The sequence below is a fragment of the Aspergillus ochraceoroseus genome (assembly GCF_002846915.1).
Source record: "Aspergillus ochraceoroseus IBT 24754 chromosome Unknown P175scaffold_6, whole genome shotgun sequence".
In the NCBI taxonomy this organism is placed as follows: domain Eukaryota; kingdom Fungi; phylum Ascomycota; class Eurotiomycetes; order Eurotiales; family Aspergillaceae; genus Aspergillus; species Aspergillus ochraceoroseus.
Window position 1 is genome coordinate 262,535 of NW_024468481.1, and position 15,703 is coordinate 278,237.

A 15,703-nucleotide genomic window follows, 5' to 3' on the forward strand; every position below is an offset into this window, starting at 1 on the left:
TTATTATATTATAATAGTACTCTAGTAAATATATAATTAGAGATATTAATTTCTAGAATTATATTTTTTAACTAGTTAAAAGATTTTAATATTAAGATATTTATAAAAGTAGCTTTTAATTATTTAAATATTTCTTAGTAAGTAAGTATTTAATTAAAGTTAATATCCTTCTTAGTTAGATTAACTAATAATCTAATAATTTTTAAAAAATTATAAATAAATTAATAGTAAAAATTCTTAAAGCTAATAAAGACTTAAATATTAGTTAGATAAGTTAATATTTCCTACTTAGTGATTATTTTTACTTTATTAAAGTCTATTTAGAAGCTATCTCTACCTATAATTAGTCCTAGGAACTTTATCTCATACATAAAAAATTTATATTTACTAAATTTAATATAAAGTCCTACTACTTATAGGTATTCTAATACTTATTAAATATAATAAATATATTTAGTATAAATTTAGCTATAAATTAGAATATTATCTAGATATATAATATAAAAGATATCTAGATAATTATATAGGGTTTTATTAATAAATTTCTAGAATAATATTAGGGCTCTAGTAAATCTAAATAATATTATTAAGGATTTAAATAGGCCTAATTAAGTTTAAAAAATAGTAAGATATTCTTATTCTTTCTTAATTTATAGATTATTAAAAGTAAAAATAATATTAATTTTTAAGAAATATTTTATCTCTTTTAAGTTATTTAATATTTCTTTTATTAATAGTAATAAGTAATAATCTTTTATAATAATTATATTTAGGGCTTGGTAATCTATATAGAATTATAAGTCTTCTCTAGATTTCTTTATAAATAGAATAAGGGATATAGCAGGAAAGAAATTAGAATAAATAAAATCTTTTTTTAGATTCTCTTTAATCTATTTCTTTAAAATTTTTAGTTTATCTTAGGACATGCTATATAGGCTCTTAAAAGATAAGATTTTTTTAGGTAGTAATTTAATCTTATAATTATTAGATTAGTAAAGTAGTAAATACTTAGCCTTCTTTAATAAGAATATATTATAGAATTTAGTAAACTTAGGAGATAGTTATTCTTATAATTTAGATTTAATAATAGTAATAGGATTTAGAGTAGCTTTAATATTAGTAATAGTAATAATAAATATCTAGTATCTATAGCAGGCATATATAGTACAGGTAGTAACTAAGATTCTAGTAATATCTTAGTTCTTTAGAGATTTAGGGTAGGGATTAAGGTATTAGGAAGAAGCTTTTAATAATATATTATATAATACTAAAATCTTTATAGACTTTAGAGGTATATTATAGTATTTTCTATAATAGGGGCTTTTAAATAAAATAATATAATTAGTAAATCTAATCTAGGGATTATAGATTTTTAATTAAGATAAGCTAAGAATAATAAGAAAGTATATAAGTTAGGTTATAAGAAAAATAATATTTTTTTTAGTATAATTATAAATTTTTTAGATTAAATAAATAAAATAAATAATATTACTAAACTTTACTAGAGTATTATTAAATCCCCTTAATAAAATAAGGTTCTTTAATAGTAGTATCTCTAATTAGTTATCTATAGTCTAATTATAGTTTATAAAATATTTACTCTTAATTCTAGAGTTAATTATAATAAAGATTAGTAGAATCTTATTAGGGGTCTTTAGGTTAATAAGTAGAATTATTAATTTAGATTAGTAATTTTCCTCTTCTACTATTATTCTAGCTATTACAGCCTTTAATAGGTAGAGAGAGTACTAGGGGTATTCCTAATTATAGCTTAGGTTAGGAATACTTTATTTTCTAATTTAGGGAATATAAGGTATTTGGTAGGCAGGGTTCTAATTAATAGGAAGTATAGGTCTAGTTTAGTAGTAGATATAGAAATATAGCTGGTTAGTCTTTAATTAGGGTATAAGTAGCTACCTACTAAGTAGTTAGTACTGCTATAGTAGTAATACAGGTATTAGGTTTGATAATTAAGGTAATAGGTAATAGATAGGTCTATTAAGTCTTTAGTAGGAGCAGTAGTAATAATAAGATTAATAAGGACTATAAGAATTTAGGTAGTAAGAGTTAACTTTAAAATAAGTTAGGAAGGCTAGAAATTCTTTATAAATAGGGGTAAGGCAGTACTTATATAATAATAATAGTAATTTTCTAGATTTTATAGGTAATTAGTAAAGTTATAATATTATAATAGGGCTTTAAAGTATATTAATATTTTTTAAAGTTTTTAGTTAATAACCTATTCTAGAATTATAAGTAAGATATTTTTATTTATATTTTCTTTTAATATAAGATATTAGAATTTAGTAAAAAAAATATTAAATTTATAATAAATTTATTAAAGATAGAATAGATTAATATAAATATTAATTTCTAGATTTAAATTTTTAAAAGCTTTCTTTAAGATTTCTAAAATCTTAATATAATTATTTAATTTATAGATTCTATCTTAGATATATAATAAGATTTAGATATATAAGATTTCTTTAAAATAACTAGTTATATAAGCTATTTTACTATTTAGGATTAAGAAATAATTAAGATTTATAATTATTTTTTAGTAAATTTAAGAAATAAAGTATCTTAAATTACTTTATTAATTATTAAACTTATTAGAGTTAGGAAGTTATTTAGAGGTTTAAGTAGTAAGAATAAATATAATAAGAGTAGTAGTAATAATAGGGAGAGTAGTAATATTAGTATCTTTTTTAAAAGAAAATAATAATTAAGAAGGCATGCTATTCTAAGTAAGTACTTTAAATAACTTTTATTAAATTTCTTTAGCTTATATCTTCTAGTACTTAATTATACTATTTTTTTATTAAATATAGTTAAAAAGGTTAATAATAGTAAAGTATAAGATAAATAATTTATAAAATTTTTTTATAATAATAATAAAAAATTAGTATATTTTAGTAATATATTATCTTAATTTATTAGGGATATTATATAGGAAGATTTCTATATTTTTAAGTAATATAAGTAGTAAGGCAGGTATAATAGTAGTAATTAACTTCTAGTAAAGAGGAGCTATATAATATTAGAGGGTAAAATTAGATTTAAATATTTATTAATTAGGAGCTAACTAGATAGAATAGTAGAATAATAAGTATTAAGTAATAGATAGGATATAGCTTAAAGAGCTATAATAGGATTAAGGATAATATAGCTTAAATACAGGAATAAGGGTAGACAGTCAAGGCAGAATCTAACTAGATAGGTACTATGGCTTTGCACTGTGACACCCTGATCTTGTAAAAAGTAAGTAAGGTAAAAATATTACTATAGTTAAATATATTACTATAGATAATTAAGTAATAGACCTATTTTTTATTTTTAAAATAATAAGTAACTATATAGAGGTCTAATATTATAATATAGAATAACTATTACCTAAAATAATAATAGTAATATTCTTAAATAATTAGATAACTAATAAGCTTATACTTGCCTGGTTATATTAATTTAATACTAAAATAAAGTATCCTAATTATACTAAGTAAGATAAGAAATAATATCTAATATTTAATAATTATAGCTTATACCTTATACTTAAATTTCTATAATATTATAAGAAAAATAATATTATTCTCTTTAATTTTATAGCTTATTTAACATATTTCTACTAATTTCTTAATAGAAAATCTTTTCTTACTTATAAGACTAATTTTTACCTTAAGAATAATAAGCTATCTTAATAGGGGGATAAGCTATATAGGAAGGTAGAGTTCTTAAAGATTATCTAGCTAATCTATAACTAGACCTTTTACCAGTAAATTATTTAAGATGCCTTTAAAGAATATAATATCTAGCTAGTTAATAGTACTAAAATTATTAAAAAACTAGTAAATTAGATAGATATACTAGATATATTAATTAATTTTTATTAAACCCTATCTCTACCACTATTACTATCCTCTAGTATTAAAAATAGTCCTCTAGTAATAATAGAGGCTCTTCTAAAGAATTAGGTAAAGGTTATAAAGGAACTTGATAAGGTATCTAACTAGATAAGGTAGAATATATTAAAACTCTTTTAATATTAGGTAAAGAAGCTTAAGGGGCTAAAAATAACTTAAGAAGTAATTTAAAGAATTAGGGCTATATAAGAGCCTTAATACTGGGTTTATACTAAGTACTAGATTAAAAGTCTATTTAGTAATAGGGTTCTAAGAGTTTGTGATACTATTTAATTAATTAAAGATAGGAAGGCAAAGGATACTAAATATAAGTAGAGGAGATTAGTAAAGTAAAAAAAGAAAGTATATGATTTTCTACTCCCTTCATGCTTGCAGAAGTTAATTTAAAGAGGAATTAATAATATAAGATATACTAAAGAAGCTAGAGAGTTTTTTTATTTTAATTACTAGTATTATTATTATTATATAGCTTTAAATATTAAAAAATCGCGAAGAATGTGTGATCATGAAGAATATGTAGCGCACCTAAAGCGGGTAGTGGTTTAGGTGGGCAGAAAGGCATGGATATATAGACAGGCCTAGTATCTATAACTATAGCACAATTGGGGTGATGCTCTACATGTACCGAAACGCCAGTATGTTAGACATAATATGGGCCACTTGTAGATTTTAGAGAGGAACGAAGAGTATACTATCATATTGTCTCTCGATTAGACCCCAGTACTCCAATTGTTCTAATGCATCAAGGCATCCTTGGTTCGATTTGTATGTTGCTCAACGTCTTCAAGGTCCACAATAAAGCTGCAGCAAGTCAGCAGGAACCGGAGATAATTCAAGAAAGCCACATACCATTGTCCACTTTCGGGTTCCCATATAATATTTTCTATTCGAGGGTCCCAATGAGTAAAATAGCGGGAACACAGCTCCCTAAAGGCCGTTAGCAGAGCTCTAACTCAAAACGTTTTCTATCTCAGCCTTTTCTATCCCATGATTTCTATAAATGCAACTCGAATACGATTCTGCTCCTCTTTCGTAAATGTGTCAAAGCCATGTAGATTCTCTCCGGGGACCTGCTGCATCACAATCTGTGCAATATATCCGCCTGGTAGTTCGTCACTGGAGCCTTGCTTTCGGACAGCGTACCCAAGAAGTTTAGGCGTGCTCCTGCAGTCTTCTAACTGGGATAGATTGTGGATTTCACGGCAAACCTCGTCACTAGGCTCGGAATAACCATAGTTACTCCAAGAGACGATTCTATTAATGTTAGTCCGGTTCCTTTCCTTCATCCTAGCCCTGTGTCTATTCCCTCAGACAACAATAGAGACTTACTGCTTTTTAATCTTTATGATGTCAGGCGTTTTAGAAGGTTGATCAATCCTTGTCGCTTCATATACCTCGTGCCGTTCGTATGTAAAGCCACCTTGTTGGTTTTCCTGTTGTCGAACTTTGCTTGAGAGATCTTTGCCGATTTTCCAGGCCCCAAATTCGAAGTATAGTTTAGAGCCGGATAGTGCTTTTTATCTATAGGTACTGGAAGCCATATTTGTAGCTACCAAGGGGGGAATAGCGAGAACTCCAAGAACACCGAGAACAGGTAGAGACCGAGTACAATACCATAACTATGACCCTCAAAACTGATGCCCTAGGCAGACATCTCCACGTGATCATATCAGGTGGAAACAAAAGTATTCTGCCATAACGAAGTTTCTCAACTCCACCAGAAGATCATTGCAAAAAGAGCGAGGTAGACATAAAACCCCTCTGTATTATTTTTTTTTTAGCTGTCTCACTTCCTCTCTACTTTCCCAACCTCTCACCTCTTTCTTTGCCTGGCAATGCGTTTTTCGCCTCGGTGATCGCGCAATGATGCGCCTTTATTCTGCCTTGAATCATCTAACCTCCGCTCCTCTTTATCTCGCCCGTCGGAAATTTTCCCAGTTATCCCTTCGGGCGAAGGAAGCTTCGCCTATTAATGAAAACAGCCTCGCGAAAACCCTCCAGGCCCATCGATATGCAAATCGACGCAAACTCATACGTTGGGTGGGACGTCCAATAACCGCCAAAGAGCCTCCACAGAAGACATCTACAGACCAATACAAGACGCCGCCCGCTGCGAAGGAAGCTTTATCTATTAATGAAATCAGTAGCCGGACGACGTCTGAAGTTCCTCAATCTACAGACCAATCCAATGTCCAAATCCGCTGGGTTTTCTCAGGGGCTTCCAGTGGAACTATTCGCAAAGCCCATCGATTGAAGGCGCTCGACGTCCGTCGATCTGTACACCGGCGCCAAATTGTACGCCAGGTGTTCGATTCATACGCGATAGAAGAAGAGGCCCTCTCTACCCCTCTTCCAGGAAATACTACCAGAAATGAACTACATAATCGGCTATCGGGGTCAAATACATCACAGCCCAACTCTAATGGGGTGCTCCTTGGCAATACGGAGGACCTTGCCACTGATGAGGACCGGTTTATTGATGAGCTTAAAGGCCTTGTCGGAGACAAGAAAATCAAGGAAAGAAGCAAACACGATAATGTCAACCGTCCCAAGCTCAATAAGCCTCTCGATCAAACCCTTTCCCACAATGAACGGCCTTTTCCAGAACAGGCTTCTCCATGGCACTTGCTTTCATGGAATGTTAATAAATGGTTGGGCGAGTCAGATGAAACCCCATGGTTAGTTCATTTGAACCCGCGCAAGGACTTCTCAAGTGGTGTTTCGCAACTAAATGCGGAGATTCTCGCTCTGGAGAGGCACCTGTCCCCAACTCTTGCAGAGCAAAGAACAATACAACAAGTGACCTCGGATGTAAACAAGGTTCTAGCGAAAGTTTCTCATGCTCCACAGCTGATGGGATCTTGGCGCACGGGGTTCGCAATGAGCCACTCTGATCTCAATTTTCTGCTCCCTGTCCAGGATCCATTACGCTCAGTTAGTAGCATCCGAAGCCCCAGCCCGGCTCGCCCGCAGATGCTCCGACTCCACCGCGAAGTGCTAGAAAAGGTCGAAACTGCCCTCCGCAAAAGCCCCAAGTATAGCCTGGAGCTGGAACGAACTTCATCTCAGGGCCTAGCAGCCATCCACGAGCCAACAGGTCTCCGGATCCAATTCCAATGTGGCGAAGGAATCCCTGCGTCCGTTGAGTACATTAGGGACTACCACGCAGAGTATCCGATTCTTCGGTCTCTCTACATGACCACGCGCTTGATCCTAGAGACCAAAAAGTTATTTGGCAGTGATTCCGAATCCATCAGGAGTGAGACCCTGATTATGGTTCTTGCCGCCTTCCTCAAGATGAACCATGGCCGCTTCCGGCGCGAAGACAGCTGCGCACAAGCTCTACTCGCCTTTCTCCGGTCTCTCGGTCTTGAGATCAACCTGGCCTCGACCGGAATTGCAGTCGACCCCCCAGGTCTTTTCAATGCGGGTTCCCTTAAAGCAGCAAGCCGAATATACAAAAGCGAGAACGAGGATCTTCCCGCCCATCTGCGCGGTCAGTATGCCCTCCTCAAGACGAAAAGGGGCACGGCTGCGAGAAAACCAGCGGCCGCGTCTCAACTCTGCGTCCAGGATCCAGCCAACTACATGAACGATCTCGGGCGTTCCTGTAAACGAACCCCCGAGATTCAAGCTGGTTTTGCAAAAGCATATAAATCGCTCCAGGAGGCTTTGAGCCTGTGGGAAGAACCAGAGCCGCAGGCCACACGCAAGAGCATTCTGAATAATGTTCTTCATGCGAACTTCCATGCCTTTCATCTCCGACGGCGCTTGCTCGGCAATCCGATGTAATATATATATATATATATGTACAATAACAATAAAATATAGAATCCGCACTATACCCTTGACTTTAGAATAAGCAAAATCTTTTCTCTTTTCTCTCTCACTTGCGGAATGATTCCTACTTTCTAAGAGCAGTCAACATCGTAGTTACAGCTGCCTTAGCGCCGATGAATGAATGAATGAATGGACCTGGGCTTGATATCATACAATCTCCATCTAGATAACTAAAGTATGTAACTATCTACCTATATATATATAATAACAAGTGTCTGCTCTGCTTTAGGTACTCCATAGTAAGTAAGTAAGTAAGTCATAAGGTTAGAACAGCAACCTGCCCAAAATAGATAGATAGATAGATAGATAGATAGGTAAAGAAAGCATAAGAGATGTTTTTTTTTTTTTTTCCTTATTCAATCTTTGCCAGAAATAAATAGCCTTATGTCTTCTGACTGACTACGTATGTATTAGAAGTCCTAGTTATTTGATGCAATAAACGCTCAAAAAAAAAAAAAAAAAAAAAAACGAGACAAGATAAAGAAGAAACCTGCGTATAGATAGATAGAACACCCGCTTGCTATAAAAAAACAAAGCAAAGGCTGAACAGGGTTACGAATGCAGTTCAGTCACACCAGTTATATGGGCCAACATTATATTACAAGGAGGAAAAAGGGACTCAAATAACAAAGCAGGTACAAACAATCGCTCTAAAATAATCAAGTGGAACAGGATGGGTGCAAAAAGGGGCCGGGAACATAGGAGATTTTGGTGGAATGGAAAGACGTGAGAAATCGAGGAGGTATGTATGGTATGGGGTAGATTTAATTGCTATAGCATAGTTAGCATGCACATGCACTTCGATTTTTGGGGGCAAAATATCTGCCGAAGCAACTTACTAAATTTCCAGAGGAGAGATTTGATCCAGAGTGTAAAGCCAGTTTCCACCTTGTTCTTCTTTCTCGAGCCTACACCACCGTTAGTAGGGATTCAAGGCAATCCAGCAAGGAACGTACCAGTCGTAGGGCCAGAGGATAAGGTGCCCCTGAACCTGATTAAGGAGATCTTCCGCATGCTGCTTGTCCATAATCTCATCGGATGAATGGAAATCCCGCTTAGAGCCGAGAGTTGTAGCCCTTCGTCTTCGTCGCCGTGATCGAGTCGTAGCGTTGCGGTTCAATGCCTCCGAATAATTCACTTGAGGCTTCTCCTGGTCATCTCCGGAAGAGCAACCTTCGTCGTGTCGCTCGTGACGTCCGGTACCCGTGTTTGCTGATTTCAGAGCCGATTTCTCGTCTACTGGGGGTGTAGTTTCTGGATTCAGCCCCGCGGACACTGGTCGATCATTTGAATTTGAAAGAGGATCGGATTTTTCGCCTGTTGGTCTGTCCTTCGGTTCGATTCCAGAAGCCCCTGCACCGGCGGCCTGGGACACGGAAACGTTATGTTTCAGCCCGGTGGCCCAGCTGGCACCCGTACCGGGAGGTCCTGTCTGTCGTTGATGAGGCGGTTTGAATGCCTTGGCGCTGTGTTGGCTCTGCATCTCGGCAAACTTATCCCCATAGGCTGCGTACTCTTTGTACTCTTTCCAGGACTTCACCTCGCTATCAGGCATACAACGGAATACGGACCGGAAAATCTTGGTGTTTTTATCAGCAACAGCAAGCCAGGTGTCCAGGTAGAAGAGGTCGAGGACAGGGTCTCTCATGCAGTCCTTATCGATGAAAATATGCGGGATATCAGAACCAAGTGGGTGAGAGTGCTTCAACGTATCGAATTTCTCTTTCGGTGTGACGGGAGTCCCCTTGCCATTGATTTCGTTGTCATTCAGTGGCAACGACGGGTTGCGGGCTGTTAGCAATCCTTCCACGACAAGCGGCGATTCGCCATCATGGTGGGCAATGGCTGGGGGTGCTTCCTTGAGATCCCTGCCATTAGGAGTACTCCGCGGGGAGGTCTTCGTCGGCGAGGTTTTTGGTTGCTGGATAGTTCCCTTGCCCTCACTTGCAAGGGAAGAAACCAAGACCTCTTTCTTGCTATCGAGGACCTGTGAATCCCGGCCATCACCCAGCCCAGCCTGCAAGGCGCAATGCAGATTGTCAGAGCCAAGCCCGTCCACATCGTTCCTATGTTCTTGATTGGAAGTGACTCTTGCATCCGCAGTAAGCTTCCTGTTGGACTTGAGGTTCGGGTTATTGCCCTGCTCCCAATCGACGTCATGATTAAAACTATGCATTTCTTCTGAACGAGACAGAAATTCGTCCTGGATCCGATGTCGACGCTCGATCATGTCCCTCTCATCCTGTTTCTCTAACATCAGGGACTCTGAGTCTTGCTTATTCTGGCTTCCGGATGGCTTTGGCTCTTCTTCCTCGATTTGGATCTTTCGTAGCTCTTCCTCTGTTGCTAGTGAGTGTTCCATCAACTCGTCGACATCGATACCCAGATGTTCTCTCATGAGACGCATACGAAGGGTGTGCGGGAACCGCCCAACGAGATAAGGACGACCGTTCATGGTAGACCAAATCATATCTGTATCGCGCACCACGGCTGCAACCTCGGAGTCTCGTGACCCCAACATAGACCTCTCGTTGATGTTGGCCGATCCAATAATGGCCGCCCGATCATCTACAACCATGCACTTGGCATGAATATAGAGCTGCTCTGTAACAAGTTGCTTCTGAGGACCAATCTTACCCCAGGACCGAAGACTGAAGAACTGGATATAGTCTTCAGGTTCAATTCCCAGAGCCCGAAGGCGTCCAAATATAGACGTTTCCCCACGGCAAATACTCCGGTACTGGCACATCATAATCAGACGAACACTAGTTCCACCTTCGCTATCGACTGTGTTCTGGAATCCTGGAATCAGAGGAATAACAATGACCGCCCGCCAGGCCTCCTTGTTCTTTGCAGCTCGAGTAATCCGCTCGACGAGTGCATCACCAATCAAATTTTCGATCTTTCTGCCATCGATCTCGCAAGTACTAATGAAGAACTGGTTCTCGATGTAGACGAAATGCTCAGATTCCTCGATCAATTTGACGTATGCATTCATGATACTATGCTCGGTAATATCCGGGGTGCCTGTCGACCACATGCTGCTGGAGCGCAAGATCTGAACTTCACAGGTTCCATCGAGGCCAAGAGCTTCTAGATCGGCAGCCTCGAAATCCGGTGGAGGCAATAGAAAAGGTGTTGGGCGGGTCGGTTTTCGTTGACGCAGGATATAATTCCACCGCTGGACAAAATGACGAGTAAGATCTCTCGCCGGTTGGCCAACAACGTGCATGGATATGTCATGCCAAGGCATCCGAGGAACCACATTACGATCATACATTTCCTCATAGGGTTTGTCCAGATCGTAGAAGTCTTGTATACGGGGGTTGGAGTAGTCCTTGCCCGGCCAGAGTTGACAGTGATCTGCATCTTTCGGTCCCCCAGGCGTCTCAAACCCAGTTGGCTTATCATCTGTCAAAAGATGCTGTGGGGTATCCCATCGCCCAAAACACAAATCGATTCCACCCACAAAGGCGAGGGTATGGTCGATGATGCAAAGCTTCTCGTGGTGGGCCCAGAAGAATGTATTCTGTCTGAATTGATTTGGAGACCTTTGGACAAAAACATTCGGGTGTAAGTCAAGGAGGGAAAACTTGGAGTATTCCGAGTCAATAGGGATGGCGGAGTTGATATTGCGATACATAATGACAAAGATCTTCACACCCTCGCGAGCCTTGCGTTGGAGCAGACGATCCAATCGCCACTTCTGACTGATTGCAGCTGGCCGTCGCATGTAAAGCTCTGGGCTGAGCCACCAGTCATGAATATAGATGACGTCCTTGGCTTGGTTAATTGCTCGGGACACTACCCACATGTGGTCCCGGGCGTCCACCAGCCATTGCGCAAAGCAGTTGTGACGGACTGGTGCAAAGCTGTCGAAACGATTGGGTTTCGCCCATGGGGTGTTAGAGACCATGAAATGGATGGAATCCTCAAACTGATGGAGCTGGCGCTCGTTCCTAGCCAGCAGACGGAGCTTTCGCTCGGAGTTTTCGAGTCTCAGCGTGTGATGTTGGGGATGCCTTGCTGATTCTGTCGCAGACTTCGCAAACTCTTTCGCTTTCTGATGTCGCAGACTGATCTTCTGCGTCTGTAGCTTAAAGAAAGCGTCGACCAAGAACACGTCGTAAATATTCATTTCTTCAGGTGAGTCAACGCAGACAACGTAACTGTGCCGGACAAGAAACCATTTCGGCGAATGTCGTTTCTTTACCATACCCGGAGTAAGAGCTCGCCGGAAGTCAAGACCCTTGGATGACTGGATCATCAAGTATCCCTCCTTTCCGTGATAACTCCCTTCCGCGGCAAGACGGACGCCCAAGGCAGACAGTTCGAGGAACTTACACAAACGGTTGCTGTCTGGTTTAAAGATGAGGAACCGAATCAACTTCTGCAAGTAAGATTCCAACTTTCTCCTCTGCCGCTCTGGGTAGCTGTCCCGCTTAGCCGGGCCTTCGGGAGCAGTGTTGTCTCCATCCGGATTCGTTAGGCTTGACAGTCTGCGGGATATGCCACCAGAAGACCGTCTGCGTGCATGCTGTGGTTGTAGCTGCCTTCTACAAATCCTTTCATTGCCACTCGTGGCCTCAGCTGCGGTTTCATATCCGCCCTCATCTTCCTCATCTTCTGCATCACTATCCAAACCCCGAACACCTCGCAGGTATGGAAACGCGCTGCGGGGGAAGCGAGGAAGGTTTTGGCCCCCTTCGGTGTTTCGCAATTGGATGTATTTTTGGGTCCCGAAGTGGAGCTTATATTTCAGGTGAATGTTTGCAAAATCTCTCAAGGTTCGGTGGATGATCCATTTCATGCGTGTCATGCCACTGCCGTACTCCAGTTCAATTCGAAAGACCAGGTGACGATCTCCCGAGTGCGAGTCGATCTTGCTATCCGTGACGCGAACTTTGAGCTGCTCTAGGAGGATAGGGATGCGCTTGCTGCCATGTTCATCTCGTTGGAACATACTCGCCAATATCAGAGCAGCCGGTACTCCTGACGCCAGTTCTGCCAACAATTCGGCCGACTTTGCGTGGTCCACAGTGTTATCGACCTTGCGTCTCTGCCCGATCATTTTCAACCCTGCCTTAATCTGCCTCCACTTTTGCGCACTGAGGCTAGAGCCACGATCTGCCCGGTGACGCCTCCAGGGCGGTGCCAGGCCTTCTCCATTGTTGTCAGACGGGCCCGCCAGGCCGGCGGTAATCCGTCGAAAATTGCGTGGTCGCTTAGCACTCTCTTCCTGGATTGTTTGGCCCTCCAGCTGTCGTCCCGTAGTGCTCAGCCCGCGCGCATTGGCCAGCCAGGTACTTCTCCGCCTCCAAGCTGTATCCCTGTTGAGACGATCACGGCCCTCGTCTTCGGAAACACCCTCGCGCTGCTGGGGGAGGTCTCCGGCACTTCCCCTGCGCTGGAAAAAGGCCGGTCGGTAGTTTTCAAAGGGAGTGAAGGACCCGTGCAGGTGGAACGACGGTCGACTTATAATCTTCGGGGTGTTTGGTTCGGTTCCGGGTGCAGAATCAGTATGTTGCTGTTGTTGTCGTCGTAGCTGTCGCTTTTTTTTCTGTTCCCGGGGGGGTCGCTGCTCCCCAGCACTCTCCTCCGCATCTGCATCAATGTCACTTCCTTCTTCCTCTAGGGTATTGGGGAATCGAAATTCTCCTCTTTCAGAGGCGGGGGTAGCCAAGTCCACATTCGACGGTTTATTCTCTCCAACTGTTGCAGTGCTAACAGAGCGAGAGTGTGCTGCGAACGATGGGGATGCCGCAAAGGCTTTCAACTTTGTAAATATCGATTGCTTTCCCTTTAACCCGGAATCCGCATCATCGCCCATCGACGAAGAGGGTCGAGACAATGCGGGTTCGGGGGCCGTATGATCTATCTCGGACGTTTCTCTCGAGAACTGCACACTTGGACGAGGCGGCGATGCAGTCGACCCGGGCACGGAGGTGGGCGCTGTCTGAATCGATGCCTGTCTTTGGTTGTCGACACTCGAGTCGTTTGGTCGTCGGAGACTCAACGTGGCCGGATTCTCTGCGTCCAGGATTTCCGACATCCCACTGGTATTTCCTGCAGGCGTCCTGCCCTTGCTGTGATTGACACTCTCCCCATCTTGTACAATTTCCCCGCTGCTTACTTGGTTCCCTACTGGGGGATGCTTGGCTTCGGTCGGCGAAGGGAAAGGGGAGGAGAGTTTCGGGACGTTCGACAGCGATATAGGCTCGGGCCGTCTAGAGTAGAACCGATCCGAAACATTCTCAGTATCCCTCATATCTGGGGGATTTACTAAGGATTCGGGCATGGTACCTGAGAATGGGTGCACTCTGTAAGAAACCGGGCCCTGATGTTGCTATTAGGAGGCGGGGGAGGGAAGCGAGGGAGAGGGTACCTGCGGATCAAAGTAGATCCCGTTAAATCATAATGATTATCGAATCTCAACTCTCAAGACGTTGATCGCAGGAGGCAAGCAAGGCTAGTTAATCAAGCTAGTGTTTGTTAACCGGGGGAACGGTAGATAGGTCAGGAGAAAGATGAGACTCACAGTAGTTGGTTGGTTGGTTCGCAGGCAACAACCAAAATAATAATGAACTCTGACGCGAACCACAGTGGAGTCCGCCCCATCCCATATACATAAAGGCTGTGTCTGCAGACATGGGGTTGTACTCCGTAAAAGGGGGGGATCGATTCCTAGTTGCAGATTTTGACAGAAATACGGAGTCAAGCCAACATATATATATAGTTACATATGATATCGAGGAGAATTCATAGGACCGGAAACCAACCAAACTACTTATAAAACAACAATTCATGAAGAAAACTAGAAATTTACTTGAGAAAGTATTAAAATAGGGGAATTCAAAAATATATATATGTACTATTATCCACTGCACTTATGTATCCTGCACTAACAAGTGCTATTTATTTCACTAGTTATTGATTGGCACTTATTCACTTCCACTCTGCATAGCTATAATCATAAGGTAGGTATGTTTCTTAAAATGCTGTTAGTATTTTCTATTACTACCTAGGTATAGGTATAATTAGGAACACGCCTTGCAATAACTAGCTCTCGAGTAAATATCTTTATACACTGCTTGTACGCTGGGCAGCTGTGTTTTTGGAAACAAAGCTTCGCGCTTATCTTACTGAGTCTTGAATGACTTGCGTGTTATACGTATATAGATCTTTGGACTGTCGGGCTCTCTAACTAAACACGCTCATGGAAGCCATGATAGTCATTCAGAGCACCCTGCTACAACACAGGAGTAAAAAATTCTGGTCTTTGGCAATCCCCTATTCTTATAGTTCTCTGTACATGTTATGCTGCAGCTGTAATGCAATCAGAATACCCCAATAAACATTCGTGCATCAAGAATCAGAGGCATAGAGGACAATGGGATGAACAAAGAAGAAGAAATATACAAAATAGAAGCACGTCATTGACTCGTGAGTATAAATAAACCAAGGGTAAACCAGAAGGAAATAATAATGATAAAAATAAGGTGTACACAACCGGTCCAAGCCCTGGAAAGGTACATGGAAGACTTGGTATGCCAAGAGAAGGAATTTTTCACACTCTCTGTAATGATTCTTGTATCATTCATTCACAAAAGAGAGCCAAAAAAAAAGAAGAGGGGGAGAGAGAGAGGTAGGGAAAATAGAAGGCTTGGACAAACGCAAAGATAGATAGATAATTTAAACCCCGGCATCTCTCTTCACATTTATTCTGGAACACCATTAGAAGAACCGTTCAAATAAAACACCAAGATTTGTCTAAGAGGCGAAAATATGCAAAGTCATGATGATGAAGATGAAAGAAGGTTGAACTAAATTCCCGGAGATCGCTCAACCGATGTATGCAAAATGCCCTCCGATGAAGGTAACACGGACACTTGTAATCCTCTGATGATGATTATCAAGGCTGTGGACTGGTACCGACTGATGAC

General features: G+C 40.2%; 3 protein-coding genes across 3 annotated transcripts; 1 reads left to right on the top strand and 2 right to left on the bottom strand.

Moving 5' to 3' along the window:
• Positions 1–4,552: 4,552 nt before the first annotated feature.
• P175DRAFT_0558694 (uncharacterized protein) lies at positions 4,553–5,461 on the bottom strand (the record flags this gene model as incomplete). Its single annotated transcript, XM_040900861.1, has 4 exons — positions 4,553–4,721; positions 4,770–5,174; positions 5,250–5,379; positions 5,452–5,461. The coding sequence occupies 3 exons, from the start codon at positions 5,459–5,461 to the stop codon at positions 4,901–4,903; spliced, it is 414 nt and encodes a 137-aa protein (XP_040750515.1). The 3' UTR covers positions 4,553–4,721; positions 4,770–4,900.
• Positions 5,462–5,649: 188 nt separating this feature from the next.
• P175DRAFT_0502637 (uncharacterized protein) lies at positions 5,650–7,768 on the top strand. Its single transcript, XM_040897433.1, has one exon. The coding sequence runs from the start codon at positions 5,787–5,789 to the stop codon at positions 7,710–7,712; it is 1,926 nt and encodes a 641-aa protein (XP_040750516.1). The 5' UTR covers positions 5,650–5,786; the 3' UTR covers positions 7,713–7,768.
• A 437-nt stretch (positions 7,769–8,205) lies between these two features.
• pld3 (phospholipase D) lies at positions 8,206–14,058 on the bottom strand (the record flags this gene model as incomplete). The annotated part of the gene is made up of 3 exons (XM_040900862.1): positions 8,206–8,531; positions 8,600–8,668; positions 8,717–14,058. 3 exons carry the CDS (start codon positions 14,056–14,058, stop codon positions 8,525–8,527), a joined length of 5,418 nt encoding a protein of 1,805 aa, XP_040750517.1. The 3' UTR covers positions 8,206–8,524.
• Positions 14,059–15,703: the final 1,645 nt, after the last annotated feature.

Bases quoted from the DNA above. Each gene is read 5' to 3' on its own strand.
- P175DRAFT_0502637 (XM_040897433.1), top strand. From the start codon at position 5,787: ATGCGCCTTTATTCTGCCTTGAATCATCTAACCTCCGCTCCTCTTTAT.